This window comes from Falco punctatus (genome assembly GCF_963210335.1).
Source record: "Falco punctatus genome assembly, chromosome: 3".
NCBI lineage: Eukaryota > Metazoa > Chordata > Aves > Falconiformes > Falconidae > Falco > Falco punctatus.
Window position 1 is genome coordinate 106,345,173 of NC_137582.1, and position 23,436 is coordinate 106,368,608.

At 46.7% G+C, this 23,436-nt stretch overlaps 1 protein-coding gene across 3 annotated transcripts in view; it reads right to left on the reverse strand.

The window, feature by feature from the left end:
• Positions 1-2,006: 2,006 nt before the first annotated feature.
• PRDM16 (PR/SET domain 16) overlaps positions 2,007-23,436 on the reverse strand; it is a 345,908-nt gene continuing 324,478 nt past the window's right edge. For 2 of the 3 annotated variants that reach the window (XM_080380315.1, XM_080380313.1), the window contains 7 exons: positions 20,738-20,907; positions 18,714-18,791; positions 12,507-12,676; positions 11,507-11,681; positions 10,012-10,242; positions 8,898-9,072; positions 2,007-6,358 (listed from right to left, as the gene is read on the reverse strand). In XM_080380315.1, coding sequence (XP_080236441.1) covers positions 6,224-6,358; positions 8,898-9,072; positions 10,012-10,242; positions 11,507-11,681; positions 12,507-12,676; positions 18,714-18,791; positions 20,738-20,907 — 1,134 coding nt within the window. In that variant the 3' untranslated portion in view covers positions 2,007-6,223. The remainder of the gene's footprint in view (positions 6,359-8,897; positions 9,073-10,011; positions 10,243-11,506; positions 11,682-12,506; positions 12,677-18,713; positions 18,792-20,737; positions 20,908-23,436) is intronic. The other variant, XM_080380314.1, reaches the window with a different exon arrangement.

A 23,436-nucleotide genomic window follows, 5' to 3' on the forward strand; every position in this document is an offset into this window, starting at 1 on the left:
ATGACTGCTAAACACAAGTCATGCACAGTTTACTTATAAACATAACAGAAGCAATATACAATCAAGAATGATATGGAACAAGCACCATCCTCTTTCTCAATGTTTTTTAAACATATGAAAACCAGACATTTACAATTGATTTTAAAAAACACTATACAGTTCTAAAGCAAGAAAAAAAAAAACAAAACCAAACCCAAACCCTAAATCATATCTGTATTGTAACAATGGGAAAAGGAATGACATAGGATGCACAGATTCATGATTCTTGCAAGCACAATATATATATGTTTTAAATTACATCTTCTGCAGGCTGGAAATGACATCAGGGCAAAACATCTCTTGCTCTGAAGAGAGCAACGAGAATGTAAAATACATTGAGAATTACTTTCAGAATTACTTTGTTCACATGTGAATTGCACATTTGGAAATCAAAGCTGCCTTTTTTTTCCGTTTTCATTCTTTTTCCAAAGTGGTAACAAGAAGTAATGACAGAAGAAAAGAGAAAAATAATCTTGGAATCATTCAATAGCATTTTAGTCACAGTATCACTCAACACTACAGAGAAAAAGTGTCATGGCTTTGTGAAAGCACTACTGACCATCGTCTGGGAGCAGAGGGTTTTGCCCTTACGTTACCAGCACTGATCGAGCGGACCGCATCGCTCCCCGCCCATCTTCCAACAGGCAGAAACGGGCAGGTTCCTACACCGTGATGCTTTCCCCCTTCCCCCGCCACACACACACACACAAAATACAGCATGTAAAAATCGAATGTAAGTCAGCAGATTGAAATTGGCCGAGGGGAGTGGGCTCACAATCCAGTGCTTTGATGCTTAGAGTCAAACGTGTTCATGTCATTGTGCAAGTGCTTTTCAAAACGCTTCAGATGAAGTGAAAAAGAAGCCGTTTTCAAGAACGTCTATTGAAAGTCTAAGTGCTGGTTAGGGAGAAATCGAAAGCTTCCACTAGTTTGTTTTAAGCAAGACACAAACCAAGCTTTGTGTTTCATCCTGGAATGCAGTCAAGCCAACTTGGCTCGTGTTTTGCTGTTTCACCCCATTTGGTTTGGCTTTGCTGCCGGCACTCGGCTGCCGCCCTGGAGCCCTGTGCGCACCTACTCGTTTCTGCTGCGACCTGCGGCGCGCACACCCAGCCGGCACGGGGTGCGTTACAAAGGCACGCACCCAGGCAGCCAGATGCCCCGCAGGAACACCCCTGTGCACCCACGAGCAAACCAGGTGCTTCTGACCCGTGTCTGCTTGGCACATCCCGTGGGAGACCCCGGTGCGCCCGCGCGCTCGGCACCGTGTGCTGCGCCTTCGGCTGCCTGCATCAGGCAGTGACTCACACCAGTACCGACTGCCGGCATCCCAGCAGGCAAGAGAAAGGGAAAGCACATACAGCAGACCGATTTTCTCCTCCCTAACTAGCTGAAAGGTTTATCTGGGGTCGAAGTCGCATTCAGAAGCAAGGATACTGCTTGAAGCACCGTCCCTGCGGCAGCACTGACCAGCCAGTGACAGTGGCATCCACCTCACCTGGTGACACAAAAAATTCACAGGGCTTCTCCCCTTCTCTCCTCCTTGCTGTTGTGGCAATATGGCTATGAGATGTGAAAACACTTTTAATAAATAGATCCTACGCAAATATTCTTGGGTTAAATCACACCTCGAGCGGTGCCCTGGCTTTCCAACAAACAGCAGATCTTATCGCCATCCCTGTGGCTCGCACCTTGCTGTGTCACACCTCCCTGGCACAACGCGTTAGCGGCGTGGGATGGCCTCCAGCACGGCAGCTCCACATCCCACCGAAGCCCAGGGGCTTGCCCCCCACGCCCCACCCCCACTGGGAAGCACAGAACCTTCCGCAACACGCGCACCTCTCGGGAAACATCCTGCAAAACAAGGGATTGCTATTGCTCCAAGAGCAAATCAAAACCTAAACATCTGCTATGAGCTGCAACACATTTCAAGTGCAATTGAATGAAAGCTACGAGATAAACAGAGATTCAGTGAGGCTTTCTGTTTATTTATCTTAACTGCGGAAAAATTAAAACTTGTAATCAGTGCTAAATTAGAGGAGTTGGGAGATCCTACAACAAACAGACACTAGCTAAAGAAAACAGGAAGAAAACTTAATCAGGAAATATGAAAAAAAAAATCATTTCATGATTTTAGGAACTAATTTTTAATGTCCTCAGTCCCTGTCTGGATTGGACCTCCCTGTCCCCGGGCAGCAGCACACAGCAGGAGATGCCCTTGCTCCTGGGGAGCCCCGGGGCAGTAACGGCGCAAGCTGAGGCAGCGCGAGGAGCTGCTGGCAAACTCAGCCTCTGAAGGAACAACGAGACAGACAGGAGGGCTGGGATACCGAAGGGAAGACCATAGACACCCCAAATAAATCCCCGCAGTAACATTTGCATTTCTTAGTACTTGGCCCACATTTTGGAACCCAGCTCATCGCTGCTCCTTCAGCTGCTCTGTTCCCTCCTCACGCTGAGCAGCGTGATGCCAGCCTCTTCAAAGATTGCTTCAGCGATGAAGAAAACGTTGGGTCAGAGCACGCAAACACTTACTGTTACCCACAGATCTTGCTCCATCAAGACAGACACTGCTGCGGTCCCTTCAGAAAGATGCTCAGACGTACGGTTTACTCCAGGCAGGTACCAGGAGCCACGGAGCTGCAGCTCAGGCTTTCGTGCTGTAACAGGACAGGACACATCTATCCCCGTGTGTAAGGCTGGGCTACATTTCTGTGCTCTCCTGGAGTGGGGTCCAGGATCCTGCAGGGCCAGACAGTCCCATCGGGGCTGAGTGCTTCTGTGGGCCGTGGCGATGGGCCCCAGTGCCACCAGCGCTCACTGGATGAGTCCCTCGGCATGCACGGGGAGAGCAGCTGGCGCAGCTCAGGGCTTGCAAGCCGGTGGCCTTCCCAGCGCAGGGCATGGGGGTGCTGCGGCGGAGTGCACGTCTGCCATGGACCCAGCGCTGCCGCCAACTCCGACACACTGCATCCCATCAGCGGGGTCACCCCGGCTCTGTCGGCTGCTCCCTCCTGGGGTGGCAGCACCCGCGAGCGCCACCACGTCACCCAGCTCCCGGCTCTGCACCTCAGTGCCGGTGGGGAGCAAGGGCTGCTGGGTGAGACATGGCATTGGTGGCATGGCTTGCTGGCACAGTGGCATCACTTGCTGGCACAGTGGCATGGCTTGCTGGCATGGTGGTGTGGCTTGCTGGCAAGGTAGCATCACTTGCCGGCCCCCCGGCTGCACCCGCCGGCTCCCGGGTCTGCCCCGGCACACTGCTCGCCCTGCGGAGCCGGGCTCCCGGTGCTCGGTGGCCGGGCGCGTGGGGAGGGGCTGCTGGCTTTTGGGTGGGGGCTGCGTTTGCTTTCCAAGCGGCCGAGGAACTACAGAGAAACCTTCGTCTAACGCACCGGTCACGTCAAGGCGAACTAACAAACCCTGTGATTGTCTGGAGAATCGGCAGCGCGACTAGAGCAGGGCTGGTCAGGGTCATTTGGCACATGGACAACATCTTCTTACTCCCTGGTTATCAATCATACAACATACAACCTTAATTACACAATTTTGGTCCTTCACTACATACTTATATTAACATTATTTCTTCACAATAATGATACCTAATGCAAAAAATACTGTTAAGGAAGAAATAAAATAAGAAAAGAATTAGCAAAAAATTACAAGTTATATACAGATTAAAATAAATTCCATCAGGAAAAGAAACAATTCTTTTATTATTTTCAGTTGGCCCCCGTGGGAATAATTTAAAGGCCAAGAGCCTGGGCAGGGCTGTGCTGCAGCAGCAGCAGAGGCAGATGTGCGGGGACGGGGCCGTCCCAGCCCCTCGCAGAGCCTGGCTTCTCTCGACATTGGCAGCTCTTGGGCCGACGTACCCAAGAGCTTTGTGCAAATATATGAAGCAGTTCGGGTTACACTGACTGTTGGTCTCAGAGCCTTGGGCACTTTCACAGGATGTTGTCAAAAACCAAAAAGGAAGGGTAAATTTTCTTGGAAAATACACTGATGCTGCTAATATACCTTTTGTTCCTTCTGTACCAAAGCCACCCTAGATGCTTTCCTCTGCGGACAGCCGGAGGCTCCCGGCTCTCTGAAAACAGCCTCACGTGCGCTCTGGGGCGCGGAGCGAATTGCCACGGCATCGTTCCTAACACACCCTACGCTTTATTCCGGTAGCTGTTTCCTTTCTTTTAGCATGCTGGAGTGAGGCTTCCCCATTGCGTCTCTCCCCACTGGATGACACAGGAGCCACCATCCGTCCTTTCCCACCCCGTGCAGGCAGAGCGGCTGCGCGTCTCGAGTACTTACAGGCGATCACTGACGGCTGCGTGCTGCTTCTCTGAAATCAGCCATTAACCCAGTTCTGCAGGCGTTATTACCCGATCAAAGCACTTCGCAGAAGCAGACCCAGCACTAAAATATGCTGAAGTAAATGGGAAAAGCTCCTCTCGGCTTCACTGGCTTTGGATGCAATCCTTACAGAGCCAGCCTGCCAGAGCACCCAGACTCCCCGCAGCTGCCAACGCAGAACTGCAACGGGCGAGATGCAGAGGCACGCGCTTGCCCTCCGTGGTAGCAGTAGTCCAGTCCTCAGCATTTCCAATTTTTAGATGCTGTAATGCAACAATTCTTAGGACACGCACTCTAAACTTGATCTGCGTAGCTGACGGTACCCTTTGCAAGGTCTAATTGCTTTCCTGATTATTCCATAATTCAGCTTTACCTGCAAATCACTGCTCCCACAGCAGATTGTAATCGCAACGTAGACTAGCATCAACATCACAGTATTTCTGGAGGCTGCTTTGTATCAGTAACAAAGATGAGACTTTGAAGTGATTTAAAATCACTCATAAAACACCTGTGAGCAATTTAGAGTCAGAGAGACAATTCTATTCTTAGTGATGTGCTTGAATAGAGGGCTGTAACCCTGAGGTTGCTCAAGCAAGGAAATTTTAACCTTTCTACTTAAATTATAGGCCAAGTAGCAGTGTGTGATGCATAAGCAACCATCCAGCATACTAAAACAACTGCACGAGTCAAAAATTTCTGCCACAATTCCCGGATACTGTCAACACTGAAAGGATGTCGCTCTAAACAAAACCCTGGGAGATAAACTAGAAGATGTGTCCCAATTGCCCTTCATAAAGCGAGACTCGCCACCTCCCACGCTTTCTTGCACAGCTCCCCGCTCCAGGTGGGGGTTCAGCCCGGGACCTCTCTGCCTGGGAAATTCTGAGTGTTTTCAGCAGCTCAGCTGGGGGCAGCCAGGCCAGCACAGGGCAGTGCCACAGCCCCCCGTCCTCCCACCCCACAGACTCTCTGAGCATGGCGTTTTCTGAAACACTCCCGATGCTTCAAGTCCAAGCAGCAGCTTGGGCTCACGGGCAGCAGCAGAGATCGAAAGCTCTCACAACCTTGCAGTGTTGGTGGAGACAGAAGGGCGTTCAGGGCACAGCTGATGAGCGTGAGCCACGTATTTGCATGATACCTTGATAACCCCAACCTCAGCAATGCTCTGGGCTGAAGATTCCTCAACCAGGACACTGCACGTGGTGGATCGTGGGCTTGCATTCCAGCAGCTTTGCACTGTGCCGGTATGTTTTGTGGGGAACAAAGGATAGGACGGAATTTCTGTGAGAGCACAGAATTTCAAAGGCTTTTGGGGGTCAATTAAATGGGTTGAATTTACCCTTCCCTGGTATAACTCTTCAGTGGCTGTGTCAGAATTGCACCAGGGATAGGTCACCTGGCTCCCTTTCCTTCTTGCTTCGCTGTTCAGCTGAATTGAAAGGAAATGCTACCGAATGGTTTCAAGCTTTCATTGATACGCAGGCTTTACTGGCTCAGTGAAACTGGTTTGTAACATTAGAGGGGCCAATATTTGATTGCACTGTTGCAATTCGTGTCTTGCTCATGCTATTCCTATAGACTGTGAAATCCTAGGGCTGCATCAGGGTTATCCAGTTTTGGAGACGTCCGTTCTGATAAATTAGAAATGAAAACTCCGGATAGATAAAAATGCAGGACTTGTAGGTCAGATGCGACAGGTTTCCTTCTCAGCCAAAAGTCCAGACGACTCCCTGAGGCCCTCTCATCCATCTTCTGCTTGCTAGGATTTTTTGCTAGGATAATTGCAGCACCACCGCCTCCTCGCTTGGACTCTGGCCAGTGCCTTGTTGACCTCTCAGAGGTGGTTGATGGGGTTAAAGGTCCCCGACTCTGAAGCTGCTCCTGCCATGTCCAACCAAGCACCCAGAGAGTTCTGGGAGGACGCGTGGAGGGGAGCGTTCTCAGACAGGGACAGCATCATTGCATAAGCCTGGAGGAGAGAAGAGCAATGCAGAGGACACGTGTGAATACACACACAGGACAGGCTATAACAAACCCTCCAAAGCACAGCACCATCTAACCACACAGGACATGTAGGCCAGCCAGCACCCCTGGTCCCCGGCAAAGAACCTTGCCAGTAGGTCTCAATTTATATCCATACACCAGGATGATACCCATCACTCCAGCTATGCAGATCTGCCAGTGTATAGGCAGCTGTAGGGTTAGTCAGGAGAGGCCATCATTCCCACCAGCTTTTAAAGGACCAAATCCATTCTGTGCCGGCTCTGCACTCGGCCACAAACCCCACACCTGAGTCTAGGCTCTGCTCTCAGGGGAAAGCAGCTACCAGCAGAATGCCAATTATTTTGTTTTGTTCTTAAAAAAGTACACCTACAGACAAGCAAGTGGCTAAGCGCGGCAGGGCCCCCAGCAGTGGCGCAGCCATACCCTCATCAGCTGGAACCCGATGGGCAGCGGGCTACTTGTTGTGACTCACTGCTTGGAGGTGCCCTCCGCTGCCTGCAGAAACCTGCACGTATGTTCAGGAATACAGGCATGAAATGCTCACTGGCATTACCGCTGTGTCCGTATGTCCTTGTCAGGGTAGATTTACTGCTGCGGTGAAACGGTTAAAAGTGTCTGCTTAGAAAAATGCATTGAGGCTTCTGCTTTCTCTATAACAATCTGCTTGTTTCTTTGTAATCTGGATGCTCTCCCTCTCCCAGGACTACTTGTCTCATACAGCTGTGCATCTTTTCAGAGCCCACACAAGTGATGTGAAGGCTTAGGGAGATGACAATCTCACATACTGGAGGTGTAAGCCAATGTCACCGCCACCCACAACCTGGAACAGAGGAGGACCTTGTCCCCAGCCTCCCTTGCCTACATCAGCTGGTGCAACGCACGCTCCTACTTGGCACTGAACTGGTGGCTGTGTAGCCCTCTCCTTCACGCTGAGGTTACTGAGGTTGCCCCCAGCCGCACACAACCCTTTGCAGGACAGAAGACAAAGACCGTACATTATCTGGGACATCAGTACAACGCTCAGTACAGCAGGACCCTGAGTAATGCAACTGTAACAGTGACCATACGAACCAGTTACCCGACTTCAGCCTCCCCTCGTAAAAGCTGAGAGTCAGTTCTACTTGTCAAGGCAACACATTCAGGTGCTGTAGGTGAGTGCTGGGAGAGCACAGCTTGGTAGTGTTACGGACATGCACACTTCTAAAATTGCTTAAAAGAAAGAGCAACAAAGGACCGTGCTGCTCATGCACATCTTGGGTTTTACCGTTACATTTTCTGCACGAGAGATGGTTCGAGTGATTCACTTCTTGCGATTCCAGTGTAACCAGTCCTGTGTTATCATACACTACAAAATCCATTCAAAAAACCAAAATATCCCCCCATCCAAGCACAGGCTGGATGTAGTGCAGTGTAAATTTTAAAAGAGTGAGCTGTTCCTGAGTCGTTAGCATGTTTGGCATATTAGTAACAGGACACATGTAAGAGTCAGGCAAGCAGCTTGTGTTTAAATTCATTTCACCCAGAGGCAAGCTGTGTCCTAGCCTCAAGCAGCCCTTCCCCAGCTTCAGCACTAGTGCCTACTGTGAAGAAGGACAAGAATTTCATAATTTTGGGTGACCATAAATCAAAAATCATGTTCTGCTTGGCAACTGCACTAAGCTACTGCTTTGCTGGACATTGAGAATAGATTTCATGACAAATTCTGTTGCTGGAAGGTTAGAAAGGGATTCCAAGGCAACAGCTACACTCCCCCCCCCCGCCAAAGGGGTGGGTATGCTCTCTCCAGTCCAGTCCGGTGGTGGAACTTCACTGACTGGTTCTTTTGTGAGAATCCTTTTGTAGGGATCGAGACGTAACTTCATAAAACTTGACTGAGTATTTTGGTTTAACGACAAAGCAGAAAGCACAAACGGATCTGCCCCATATCCCCAGATTTTTCTCAAAACTCCAATGCATGCCGAGACGTCATTCTGAGGTTTCTTGGTGGGTCTGAACTAGCCTAGCTCACAGGGCAGATTTCTATTTTATGGTTTGCTTTTAGAAATCAGGGAGGTAAGTGAGGAAGTCCTCTAGACTTGCTGGATTGCAAGTCTTGGAAATCTTGTTGCCTATTGCACCTTTGATAATCAAACCCAAGGATGCTTTCTTAGTATATACCAACTAAAGACCCATCCCAAAGTGTAAATAAATGCTAAGTTATAAAAACATTTATACAAACAGAGAAAAACAGACAGATGCCTCTATCTTTCTAGATAAGCATGTTCCCACAGCACAGGCTAAATGATAAATTCATCTGGTGACCTAAAACTGATGCCCACTCCGTTTCTCCTCTATTTCAGTGTAATTGCAACAAGACACAGCTCACACACGATTCACACATTACAGTTAGAATTCCTGCTCACTGGAAGAGGAAAATAAACCTTAGCTAAAGGAGGCCAGCTGCCTGCTAACCCTACTGTACGTGCCGGCGGCAAGCTAGATAAAATGGTCTGTCATATACCTACCTGGTTTTTAGCCTGCCTGTACAGAGTCTGTTTTATTGTCTCAGAGTCTAAGGTGGAATTAAACACATCTTTAACTTCAAATGCTTCCTCGGCTGCTTTGCGAAGATCCAGCCCCTTCCCAAAATTCGGCATCTGCTCCAAATCTAACAAGCCGGCTTCGTCCTCCTCAATACACCTGTACCAATGACCAGGGGAAGGGGTTGACCTGTTGTTAGCTCATCTCACCGTTCACATCTAGCCAATGTGAGTGCTGCTAACCCAGTGCCTGCATGCACATACATGGGGGTCTCACAAGCCACATGCGTGAACTGACACGGACAAACACCAAAATGACACGAAATGCAAGGAGCAAAGAAAAAGTGGAGAGCATGACTATGCACAGACAAGCACTAGTGCTATAGAGATCTGTCATTCAGCGTGGCTACGATTCACTTTGGTCTTCTGTGTGGAGATGTCCAATTGCTGCCCACTCCTTGAAATGTTTGACACTGGACCAGTGCCTGAAGAACACTGCTGAATTTTCTTAAAATAGTGATGCACTGAAATCCAGATAGATACTACTTTGCATCACGGGACGTTTGTTACGAATACCAGCGGGGAAACTGGAGGCAGACCGAGGCAGAAAGCAAGCTAAGCCTACACTATGTGCAGCAAACTTCAATTTTAAAGGCATCTAGGCATGGCTTGACCTTGGGAAAAAAAGGCTTCACTTTTTCCCCGAGCTCTGAGAACTCCACTTGAAGTCAACCACATTTTGCTACAACTAAAATGGCCAGAGCAGCACAACACGTATGCCTCTTCCTTTGCCCTGACCAGTGTTTTAGCGAGAAAGACATTATTTGCTGAACTGTGGTACCATGAAAATGCTGTTTTCTGTGTGGAACTAACTTCTTAAGTCTTGGATAGACACCTCAGCACAGATCCTCCTTGCAGTCCACTTGTTTCATGTCCCCCACCATGGTGAAAATGGAATCTCTCAAGTGAATGCTTAAATCAAACTGGAGGTATGATACATGGCTTGAAAAATAAAACAAAAGCACTCACAATCTACCACTGACACAGGGCCAGAAGTCTGAGCCCCGTGTGACTTCTCGAAGGGAATGGCCCACCTCACCTTCGGGTGTGGTCAAAGCTCATGGTGAGAGATGTGGGCTCTTCATCTTCTTCATCCTCAAATGCTCCTCGGGGCTCTGCGGTGGGTGATACCGTTTCATCCTGTGACTTCCCTGTCAGGCTGTCATCATCTTCCTCTTCCAGTTCTTCATCTTCATCATCCACATCTTCTGTTTTCTCATTTGCTAATCCATGACACTGGGAATTGCCGTCAATATCCTGGATTTCTGGCCTGAAATATTTCGTCGAGGACGGGGGCAGAAGAAAGAAAAGAAGAAAAAAAAAAAGATGCTAAGTGCATAAGTCAGGCATTTTCGCTGTGATGTTAAGACTTTGAGAATTTTATGCACGTGTATGAATATAGAGACATATTTATGTACATATGCATATTATTTAAACAGCAAGGAAAAGGAAAACAGACATGTTTCAGGCATTTAAAAGTCAGCCTTCCACCATGTCTTGAGGGCTAATAAGCTTGTCAAGTACGTACCAACTCCAAGGCTTTTCAAACTAGAATTTTGTCTGATCTGGATTTAAATGATAGCTTTCCATCTCTTGAAATATGACATCTGTGGGACAAGTGACTTTCCTCCTTCTCTGTCCTACTGTATTCTAACAATCTGCCTTCGAGCAACCACGAGGAGGAAGCTTTCTCACGGTGCAATCCAACAGCCAGCCTAAATCCTCTCTCCTATTATTTTTGTTATTCATGCCCATGTGGACCCAGCGGAGCCCACAACACTGGCAGTTTGACCAAGAGAACAAGAGTGGGATCGCCAGCGCTACGGACTTGGAACCAAGAGGATGCCACCAAGTGACCTAAAGTTATGATTAACATCTGCACCAGAAACTTTAGGTCAGCATGTTTCACACGTCTTGCTGTTCTTTAGGTGGGTCACACCGCCATGTGGATTTCTCATACTTGCATTTTGGACTTAAATCTTAGCGTTGGGATTAAATAGCTATTTGGGAAATCAGGATAGCAGCAGGTGAAATATCACTCTGTCAAAATAAGGATAATTTGAAATGAACTAACAGACTAGTAAGGCAGGTGCCTCTGGTTCCCTTAGTCGGCACTCTGAGCAGTGAGGGAACAGGCCATGTGGCTTCATGGCAGAAGGAAACGGTTCAATAATGACATTTTTATCTAGAGAACAAATTGTATTTTCGCACAACTATTGCGCTGGAGCCAACAGGAGCCAACAGCAGCCCTGGGCCGCCCTGCCTTCTAGTGCAGCTGCTCCTGAAATGTGCCCCACCAGCTGCAGCCACGGTCCGACCCTCAGCGGCTCCCTGGTGTCAGCCCTCCTACCTTCAGTCGCTGGCTGAAAAGACAACACTGGGCTTAGAGCTTGAAGCTGAACGCGTTTTCCTTCCAAACTGTTACACTTCTCTCTTTTGTGCATTTTAAACCAAGTGCTGCAGGGCAGAGGCTGACTGGTCTCTCAACCACGTTAACAACACATGTCACCAGGTAATTTTATTTGCTTGTCTACCTTTTATCTGCTAAAGTTGACGCTTGGTTCATCTCACTATTTGCAATAAAATTTCTGATTTCAGAGAAATACGAATCCTCTTTTTCATCTAAAAGTGCATGGTTGTCTGATTCCGAGTTGGGGGAAGAGGCACTGGTCCCAAGGTGGTTCGTAATGACTCCGGAGTGCTGGCTCACTGAGTGAGGGAAACAAGAAAAGAGAACAGGAGAAACTATCAGGTACTGTCAAAGCTATTGTTTAGAGGAAAAATCAAAGAGGAATGTTACGCAACAATCCCCTCACTATATATTAATGATTTAACATTTAAGAGAAATCTCATGGGCCAAAGCAGCCAAATAAAGCTTGTGTTTTCCAGACTTGAACTACAGAGAGAAATACGGTGATGCAGCACTTACAGATGCTATATACAATTTAAGAACCACTGTCCATTGCAAAAGTGTTTGCCTGTAACTCTTCCGTATATATTTTTTTTTTTTCCTAGGCTGGGAAATCACTTAGTAGGATTCAGCACAGGAATGTCTTCCTTCAGTTTTTATTTTAAGGCAAAGCCAATTTATCTTCCTGAGCTTCACATGTACCTACAAAGGCATTTCGGGATGAAAACTCTTGGTAGATTGGTAGAGCTTGACATGTCCACGTCAGCATTGTACCAGGAGGTCTCACAAGGTGAGGTTATGCTCCCTGGACAGAGTCCCCAGGAAGCAAGCATCACGACTGCTATTTTATGGATTGCAAAAGGGCACGTGTAAGTAATACCTGACAAGAGCTTGGCAGCACGGAGCACCGTGCATGACTGTGTGCACATTACAATCAGGCATCGCAGATAAACGTGTCTCAGGACGCACAAGGAGCTGGTGTTTGGCTTTTTTTCTACCTAATGACATTCAGCCTTAAGAAACAGTGCTTTCCAGAAAGGTTTCCCAAGGACCAGAGAGACCAGACCACGGTGTCTTCTCCCTCCAGTGCTGCAAGAGAACCACCCAGCCATGTCCTTTCCTACCTGGAACATTCTCGTGTTCGTGTTTCTTAAGATGTCGGTCCAAGTTGGTCTGCTGCCCAAAGCATCGGTTACACAGGTGACATTTGAATGGCTTCTCCTTGTTATGGATGTTTCGAACGTGCCGCTGGAGGTTGGAGGAAATGCTGAATGACCTGTCACAGTATTTACACCTGAAAAATAGAAGCAAATGCCAAAGAGTGCAACGTGAGGGGAAAAAAAAATGCAAAAGAAAAATCTGACTATCAGAAAACCAGAAAACGTTGGTCTATAAATCTTTACTCAGCTGAGGACCTGGGAAGCACGAGGCATTAATCATTCCAGACAAATCTGATATTATTGTTACTCAAGGAGCACAAAAAAAAGGATTAGGATTAATTAAGAAGTGAGTCATCCAAACAAATAAGAATTTCAAACAAAATAATTACTTTTCCACACGTGAATGTGAAAATAAGAAAGGTGAATTTATTTCTTCCACCCTTCTCATTTTGTAGGGGAAGCAGGTGAAATATGGCTGTGGAGGGAGGAAAAAGGAGACAGAAAAAGAAGAAAGACGGGAGGGTAAATGTACAAAATAGCTCTTAGCTAGTGTATCCCTACACGACCCAGTAATCTGGACATACAGAAGATTCCAGACTTTGTGAAATTCCTTGTGGTACTCAGGATGCAGGCAGTACAGCATGACTTTAAAGGTAATTATGGTTATTATGATAGTACAATAGCTCCCAAGAAATACACTGGAGTTTCCAAACAGGGTAAGATTTACTCCTATGGAGTAAATATCTGGTTTACGATGAAAAAAACGTGGAATTTAAGAAGCCAAGCCAGAATGTTTAGGGAAACTGGCTGAGTAAAGAAATGTTCCCTCTTTGAAACGAACCTCTGCAGGACCCGTGGTAGACACGTTGGAAGCTTGTTCCGAGTTGCCACCCCCCTCTTTGGATCCAGATTCCCTCCAAATAACAACAAGGCTTTGCTAAACCGTGGTGCTTGGTGAAGTGCCCCCCAGCAGAGCAGGAAGGCAGGCCACGTACTGAAGAGGGCAGCTTTGAGCCGCGGTGGAGAGTTCCAGCCCTAACGCTACAGAAAACCTAATTCCTCTTGGAATCCGCCTGAACCCCTCATTAGCTCTCCCTTGAAATACGTCATTTGTAGCTCAACAAAGCTGCTCTCCTCATGGCTCTACTTCCAAACCCCATGAGAAGTAGAATCCCTTCCCCGCTACAGACCTCTGCAAATCCTGGACACTTACGGCACCAAATAAAACCTGTCCTTAAGCCCTCGTAATTCCAGAACAAACCCATTTGCTTTAGCAGAACTGCTCTGCGCTCCTTGAACCGAGAGCAAAATTTTCCCCGCTGGGCTGAGCCACTATTTGATCAGGCAAGAAGCTGGCACTGCACATGGGCACATTTTGGGAACGGCGTTAGTTCCCTACGCGAGGAGGGCACCCAGCCCTTCCCCACCTTCTGCTCCATCCCTCCAGTATGAGACGGGATTTGCCTTGACCCTACGGACACCCTACAAACACAACAGGTTCAAATGTGGGAAGGAGGTGCGAGTGTAAAAAAATCTATGCTGTGAAACACACACATAATTTCCAGATGTGCCACAGCTGTGATTTTTATTTGGTCTCTAAAAAGAAATTGATATTATTTTTGGAAATAGCAGAGATACATTTATGAAACACTCTCTCTCGCTGAATGTTTATGGATTCCATGTCCACCTCCAAATTTCCTACCGTTAAATCACCAAAAAGGATAAAGAGCTTTCAAATAATGAAGCTTTATTATCATTAACCTAGGAAGAAAGTAAAATCTCTTTTTAAGCCACAGTTTTCTCAGACTTCAAAAGTCTTTCACTTTCTCAAAAACCTTGAAACCAAACCCCAAGGTTTCTCAAAAAAACTTGTTTAACTAAGGAAAGCAAGGCATTATTTGAACGCCAGCAAGAACAAGCACGGTTTATACACAGAGGGTTGATCACACACAGATTTCCAGCTCTTGCTCTCCTCCTCTCCGTTAGCCACTGATGGATTTGCTCTCGGGAGCTGCCAGGCTTCGGCAGCTCCTACTGTTCAGCGTTTCAGAAAACTGCGATGTCCAAACCAGCCAGAACCCGTTACCCCACGGGACTTCCACACGCAGTTTTGCCCAGCCCAGTTCTGCCGGTGCTGGATCAGCCGCCCCCTCCTCGCCCCTGCTGATGCCCAAGGGCTTTGCTCCCTGCCTGTCCCCACGCTCCGTGCCCTTCCCAGCTGGGCACTGCTGCGTTGCTGGTGTTTGGGTAATGCCTGGCAGCACCGGACTCTGCCGTGCCATGCTGTGCCGTGCCATGCCGCCGTGCCTGCGGTGCCCCACGCCGGGGCTCCTGCATTACTCACACCAACAGCCCCAGGGACTTCAAAGGCAGCGCTCGCCTGCGCAAGGCAAGAACGATCGGGCCTCCGGTATGTCCATTTATTTAGATGTTCAGGAAGTCTTTGAAAAGTTTCCCCTGACAGGTCCTTGCTCTAACGATGAGCTATGTGGATGCAGGGTAGGGTACGGAGAAAGGATAAAGAGCTTGTTAAAAAAATAGAAAACAGAGGGGCATTGGAAAGGAGCAATAGCTAATGTCTGAAAGCAAAGGGATGAGGGAGACGTACTGTATTATTTGTGGTCCCAGAGGGGTCGGTATTTGGATCTCTGCTGGTTTTAATCTAAATAAATGACCCAGACAGAGGAACCAGCTTCAATTCAGGGAAGGGGTGAACGCAGAGGCAGGAGAAGAATAAAATTCAAAAGCAGCGGTATTTGCTTTGTAAACAGGCTGACAAAATGCTAGTAAAGTTTTTTTCCTTATCAGTTTAAAGTAACACACCAATGGGCTAAAAAAACAGAAAGTAGGAGTGAACGAGAGGGAAGAATGAGCCAAAGCTGAGGAAGGGCCGGCATCCCTCGGGGCCCGAGGAGCGCGGGTACCTGGGATAACACCACCGGCAGGGAAAAACAGGCGGCAAGACCCGGTAATGTAAGAACGAGTCACGGAGCTAATCACTGTGTGACTACACGGTTTGGGAACACTCCACGTGTGACAGTCAGGCATTTGATAACAGGCTTTGTAGAGTTCCAACAGCATAACAGCACTTGCAAAATTTTACACTTATTTGATGATCAACGTGAGCTGTAAAGACCAAATTGCAGGAACAAAGCACAAACCACATGGACAGCTAAACTCCCTCTGAGTAACTCCTTAACCTCAAGCACATTTATGCCAGGGATGAATTCAGGCTACATTTTTAAAAAGAGAAAACGAGAGAGAAGAGGTACTTAGTGAGCTATGTGCAATCTTAAACGACCTGGTAGACATCAGCTTTAGTTGTTAGTTTCAACTTAATGCAGATAACAGGACATGGGGGCCTACAAGGAAATTAAAGAAAAACAAATTCAAAACAGACGTCAGGAAGCACATCTTTATAGGAGGAATCACAGCCTTACAGGCAGTGCTTCAGGACTGGGTGTAATTCAAGAATCAATTAGAAGGCATCCTGGAGGGAACAGACATTTAAGAGAAGAAAATAAAGTCTTGCTGAATCAAGCAGCTTTTAGTTATCCTCAGTCCAGGTTTGATGCAGCTTATGTGATTCTGTGATTCCAGGGAGTGAAATCAAAACTAAGAAGCAAACCCACCACAACGATGCACCCTTTGGGTCACAAGGAGCTTCCCCAAAATCTGCCCCTTCTGGCCTTTGCCCGGTAAGCTCAGACCGACAGCAAAGCCCTGGGGTTTATGACCTGAGTTTCCAGGTAAGCCTGATGTGGTTTTACAAGCCCAATGTTTCTTTTGCATTTCTCTGAAAGAAACAGTTAAGTTCGATAGTCCTTTGTACCACTGGGTTTTGAAATACATACTACGGAATTTTGGATGTAGTGTGGGAAAAAGGAATGAAAAGAAGCATGCCGAATTTCACCCTAGGGCATATTGTCTGAGTCTTTTCAGGAATCAGTTGATTTTTAGGAAGTGAAGGGCATCACAGGTATTTCTTACTCTTCACGTAGCACTTTCCCTTTACAAAAATAATTATTTTGCCTCCTTATTGCTCATGTGCTATTAATTCCTCCTTTATACAGCAGTAAATAGGCACCTAGGAAGTTTAAGTGACTTGGTAAAAAACACACCACATATCAATGACAAGCAGGAATCACAACCAAAACACCTGATTTTCTGGCCTGCCCATTCCCTGGTCTACACTCGGACATTTGGTCAGTTTATTTTAGCTTTAGGAACACGTTAAGTCATATTTGGATGACTATATAACACTGACAGAGTTGAAAGAAAAAACAGTTAAGCAATGAAAAGTTATGAGAAAGGCATCAGTTAAACACTGAGAAGTCAGCCACCTCCTTTTACCTGCAAAAAGTCGGCACTTAAAAAAGACCCAAGCTTTCCAAACAATTACTGCTGCAAAAGCTGGAAATCTCAGTTCTCTGAGAGCAAAAGAAAAGCAATGATAATTAAGCTCTTCTGTAAACGCAGCACTAACTCTCAGGAGTGCTATTATAATGCAACATTGTCCAGAAGTCAAACCCCTGTTACAAAAAAAAACACACAGGCCATTTTCTGGGAGAAGACCAGATCAAATAAATCTTTATTTTCCTAACCTTTGTTAAGTCGCAAGTCTCCTTTTTTGGAAGAAAATTGAACTAACAATCTCTGAATAATCGGGAGCAAGCATTCTAGTCAGACGGGGTGTATAGTGAGTACACACTATTCATTCAAGGCGTATCAAGTAATGCAACTGAAAAAATCAGAACGGGGAATGGTTCCAAAATATATGTCTGCTTTGGAGAGTTGGGTTTTTTTATTTTTAATATACCTAATGTCTACACTCAAAATTCTGCATGACTCTGTATGGAAAAAAAATTTGACTCTGTATGCACCAGCGATTACAGTGTGCGAGAGAGTAGCTTCTTAAGTTAAACTAAGCATAAAAATTTGATGTATTTGACCACATGGCCTTTTGCTGCTCATAAATTTGTTTGTGTTTCTCTTTATATAATAACTATTACATTAGCTTTGTTGTGAACTTATGACTGTGTATGGAAATACCATAATATCAGCTACCAAAAATGAAACTAACTGAATTGTTACTATTGTTCGACAATGCGCAAAACACTTACTCACGTTATGGAAAACACAGTGCTTGATTTTCAGCAAGCTCTCAAGTCATCACTCATTCCGTTTTGCTCATATAGGTACCTATTCTAACTAGAAATCAACCGAAGCATGCTTTTTTTGCCAAAGTTTTTTGAAACGGACTGCAAAACACCAGGAGAAAACACTGGGGGAAAAAAATCCAACTCTGTCTTCCATGAGAAATATTCCTTTATATACCTACACACACATACACGCTTACATGTACCTTCTTGTGAGTCTGAGTCAAATTTAAAACACTCACTTAAACAGGAGCCCCTTTATGAGAAGCAGAACCCGCGTGTGCCCAGGCTGGAGCATCATGCCCGCCTGCAGGGTGCTGGCCCGGGATGGAGGGGTTTTTTTGCAGTTTTGCAAAGCACCCTTTTGCATAGACACCACGCAAACTCAAGCATAAAAATCACATCACCTTGCCCCACAAACTGGCAGAAAACAGTCGTTCAGCCTTCTCCCTTAAACACCCATCGAACGTGTGAAACAGCACGCGATTCTCCCCGCTCTCAGCACTCTTTTTAAACTTTACCAATTACAGGTGGAAACTCCAAACTGAGATTTTAAAATCAGACAACACTACAGGGATTCTCTTTCAGATTTTGATCCACCACTCCAGGCACCTCTGATATGCATTAGGAAAAAAAAAAAAGAATTAAAATCTACCTAGAGCCGGCAGTTAACTTACTGGCAAGCCCTTCAAAACAGCCCGATTTTCAGAGACATTCAGCACCTCCAGCTGTCCTTGAGATGAATGGTTAATGTGAGTGTTAAACAACACTGCAAATCAGACCACTCATTTGCCAGCATACATCTAAATATAAGTTAAGTGTCTATCTTCAAGCTGCCAGACCTGATTATTTTTGGCTGGTACACATAATATACAATCCTATGAATCACTATATGTAATGCTATGGGGCCACGGTATTATGTTGGCACAGGTTTATAGAAAGCAGAAAAAATAACAGAGTGGTGAATGAGGAGTGTGTTGGGAAAGGGGTTTTGTCTGGGGGGCAACATCACCTGTAGGGCTGTTCTCCAGTGTGTGTCCGCAGATGCCTTGTCAGGTTTGCTGAGCGCGGGAAGATCTTACCACAGTACCTAGAGAGTGAAAGCCAAAGTCACCATCAGTGCACGAAAGGCCTGCCACACCAGGTCACTCACAAGCACTCTATCAGCAGCTACTATCGACCTCGCACGTGTCATACCGCTCCCAACACTGGAAAATCCCTGAAAATCCCTTTATTCCCTAGAGACTCTCAGCACCGATGTACTGGGGGAGGAAGATGGGGAGGTGACAACTGACAGAGCAACACCCACCCCCGAACAACAGGATTCTCAGTGGTGAGAGAACTGGTGCAACCCATCCCCATCCCAGGCACAGCACAACAGTCGACCACGCTGCATCACTGGGAAGGGCAGGAAAAAAGAAAAAATCCCATTGGAACAGCCAGACCCAAATGCTGGCTGGCAGAGCAGCTCATCTTGGAGGCCTGGGCAAGTCCATCGGAGCACAGCAAGGATGTAGCGACCCATCCACAAGATACTCTCCCAGCTTCCATCTGAAGTTGAAGATCCTCCTGAGCCTATGGTTGAAGATACCCGTTCTCGATGATACCCTTTTGCTGAGTTTCTTCCATCTATTTTCCTAAAAGCTTTTTGAACGCACGTACGCGTTGGACATCCACAGCCTCCTATGGCCATGAGTTCCTCCACTGAACTGTGTGTCGTGCGACAGAACCTCCTGCTTGTCTGCACCTGCCACCCAGGCACTGTGCTCCGTACCACCATGACCAAGACTCTTTAGTCACTGCCATTTCATATTGTTTGTCGCTTGAGATTTTTATGGATCTCTTTCACAGCCCTGTTTAGTTGCTTAGCATAGATAATCCTGATCGTCCTTCCCGGAATTCACAGAATTTTCTTCTGGTTAAACGCTGCAGCACTGTGTTTCTGTTACTGGGGTATGCTGCTGCGAGTCTGACCGTCTGCTTAGAATAAGGAAATGCAGCAATATGAAATGAAATAAAGAGAATGAACTGCATTCCACAATAAAACTGATTCACAGTAAACTCAAAAGGAAGTGAGATATAAATAATAATAATAATAATAATAATAATAATAATAATAATTGGGAAATAAAATATTAAGGATGAAGGCTTACAGTCTGTGACTCTAAAAGCTGATGCTTACTGTTACAGAAGGAATGCACGAGCAGACTTTCTTAATTTCAGAGACATTCAGCACCTTCAGATGTCCTGAAGATGAACGGTTAAGGTGGGCGTTCATCAATAATAAAAATCCAAACGTTATCTTGTGAGTGCATATCTAAACGTGCATAGTTCCTATTGCAGGTAGAAACCTCAAATTTCTAACTATCCAATGAATTTGAACCCACAGCTTTTGTGGCAAATTGAACATAAGAGATCCATCAAACAAAATACGTACCCCGTTACTGCACCCATGAAAAATGCAGTGGGAGCCACCTCTAGTAGCTGCAGGTAACTGTGCAAGCAGATAAAAGTTTTTATTCCCCAGTGATCTGCTCCAACACGAGCTCTTAGAGCTGCAGTGGATATGTAAGTATCGATGTGGATACAGTTGTGTTTGAAAAAGCTGTTTACTGTATGCTGGTTTTTAAATTCCATTATTTTGCATAGCTGGGACTGGACACAGCTGAGGTTACACTCGCGCTGAGAACTGGGGCGTTTGCTACCACGCACAGGAGACTTGGCTTGGCAAATTCTGTTTGCTTGAGAATCTCCAGATCTGCTCTCAAGGTTATTCAAAATTACAAAGAAAATAGAAGATGCTGATTTTTCTACCAGACAAAACAAGCTATTTCAGAGCGAATTAGTCATCAGAAAGCTCTGTTCTAATTCTGCCACTTCTTGTTTTAACTCCCACCCTTGCCGAGACATAGAGATGTCACATGCCGGTGCCTGGTGCAGCATCCCGGCTGTGGTGGCATCTTCCCAGGGCTGCTGCAACAAGGGGAGATCTGGGGGTACAGCCGGGGGTACAGCCGGGGGTGCACAGGCCCTTACCTGCAGGTGTAACGCTCCTTGCCCTTGCGCAGGATGGGGTCGGACAGCGTGGGCGGCGGAGATCGGAAGTTGAAGGGGTGATGTGGAAGGGGCTGCAGGGAAGCGCCGCTGTCTGCCTTCATGGCTGCAAAACTCTCCAGTTTCTCTGTCATTGTTTCTATGGCTGACATCTACAAGTACAAGGCAAGATCTCACGTCATAAAAATCCACAGGAAGAACAGTATCTGATGCATAAAAACATGTCTTTTACCCCTGGTGTGTTGGTCAAAGCCCGTTGCTGATGTTTGCACTTACTGTCAGAAGCTAGCTGCTCCGTGTGAAATGGAGCCACCAAATCCAGCCGGGAAAGACAGAAATAGCGTGTCAGGCTCAGAGAAACCAGAAAAGATACAACTGGCAAAGCCGTGCAGGAAGCATCATAGCTCAGAAACGGGGCACTTGTTCACCTCCTGCAATGTGCATGGGCTTACTTTCAGCATTCCAGATTAAAAATTATCTCAGAATACTCCTGGCTTCCCTTTTCCCAGGGCTGACACTGAAATCAGGCACTGTGGTCAACTGCTGGATGTAAAACTCACCGCCCAAACCCCCCCTCTCAAACAAAGAACAAAAGTCCTGGATCATGAGGAGGTTTGGGCTCTCCTCCGGCACCCGCTACCTTGGCACAGGCACGGAGGGACGGGACATGAGCTGCGGGCAGGGCAGGCAGCCCAGTCCTGCTTGGAGAAGGCAGGGAAGTTTGGGGCAGAAGAATCCTGGCTGGAGTAGGAGGGAGCCCAGGGGGATGCGTGACCGTGGATCAGGGAGCTGGGACAGAGGAGAGGCTGGAGGGGTAAGGAGGGAGCAGCTGGGGAAGAGGAGGAGTTAAGCTCAGATGCAGGATGGAGGGGGTGCACAGAGAGTTTGCTGGGTGAAGAGGCCAACGTTTTAATTATATGGAAGAAAGGTTCAGAAGCCAGTAAAGGTGATGGAAGGATGGGTGGGAGGTGGCTGGGCTTCCTGGAGCGAAAGGGAATTCCAGCCAAAATGCTCTGTGTGAGCTGTGGCTGGATGAGTTACGGTCAGGAGGACCACAAGCTCCACGCTGAGCGGGCGGGGGGCGGCAGGCACTGAACAAAACCTTTCGGGGTGCCTTTATCGGCTTTGGTTTGCACGAGACTGCAATGGCCATGTTCTCACATAAACACTGGATTAAATGCCACACCAGAAAGAGGGAGAAAGGGAAAAACCTGGAGATACAGGGGAAGGGGAAAGAAAAAAAAAAAAAAAAAAGCATAAAAATCCTACCTAAAGAAAACCACTTTTACTTTCATTAGAGCAAAGCAGGAAATCCAAATCCAAGAGAGAAATGCAACTTTGAGGACTATGCTGACATCTCCAACATTCAATTTTATGCACTCTTGAGAGCACTTTTAAGATACCAAGCAGAAAACACGGATAAAACAAACAAGGCAGCAATAAAGCTGCCTCCTCGCTGCAGATGACATCATCGGGAACGAAGGGAGCATTGGGGGGAGTGGGAGCCTGAATGGAGAGGCAGCCCGAGCGCTGGGGCGACAGCGAGCGAGCAGAAGGCGGTAGGAAGCCATATATCAAAACTAGATGCTCTATTGTACAGGAAGGGCTGACCTTTTGCACGTTTACACTTTATTAAACTGGGCTCGGGGGCGGGGGGGGGGGGGCGGGGGGGAAGAGAGCCAAGATATTGTTTAAAATGTATGACTATAAAAAAAAGTTGTCTTAATCACCAAAGAATACATTGTGGAAGGCTGACAACCATTCATAAGCTGTAAAAAAGAGGAGTAGTAAAACCCATTTCCCAATAATAGATCCACAGCCCCTTAGTTGGAGGCTCCCAGCCCATGATAAATAGTAAGTAATACTTAGCGCCAGCCACTTGAAAAGGTTACTTGATCATTTACAGCAAAAGCTCTGCCCCAGCTGCCAGTCATGTAACAAAACCATCATGTTAAAATGCTATCCGGATCTTTCAGAGCTATGCCACTCAGCCCTTTGCTGGAGTACCTGGAGATATCTTTTGTTGTGCCCTGTTCTTTAGGCACTTAGTCAGAGATGTTTGCTGGCTTGATAGCCGTAGGCTTATTTTAAAATTCTAAACACCGGCCATAGTGGTAAAGGCACTTTGCTATTTAGGGAACAACTGCCTGGTTATAATAAAAAAGAAGGGGAGAAGAAAAGAAACTTAACAGGTGAGAAAAGGTTTTCCATTGAGTTATCAAAAAGTTACACCATTTGTTAATGTTGTCCAGAGTTTCATTTAAAATAGATGATATAGGAATAACTCCCATCAGAGCAGAGAAACTACTGTCGACGACTGGCTCAGAAATAAAAGTTGCCTGCAATTAAGTTTGAGAGAGAAAGCATCTTCCGAATGCTCAGTCATATCACATCTTTTGGCTTCATCACATCCCACCCAGGGCCCTCAGGAGAGCTGGAGAACTGTTCACAGAAGAAAAGGCTGAGACCAGACTTGTGTTTAGAGTGAAAGAAACACACGCGGAGCATGCCTCTGGCTGAGCCGGCATGTGAACGCTCGTCCAAATGAGGATGGCAGAAGCACGAGGCCCTGAAAATACGATTTCTTAGGAAAAGATCCACGATAACAGCTGGGCATCTGGTAGTACAAATCTCACATGCTCCTGAACAAATGACCCGTCTTCGTTCACCGTATTTGAAAT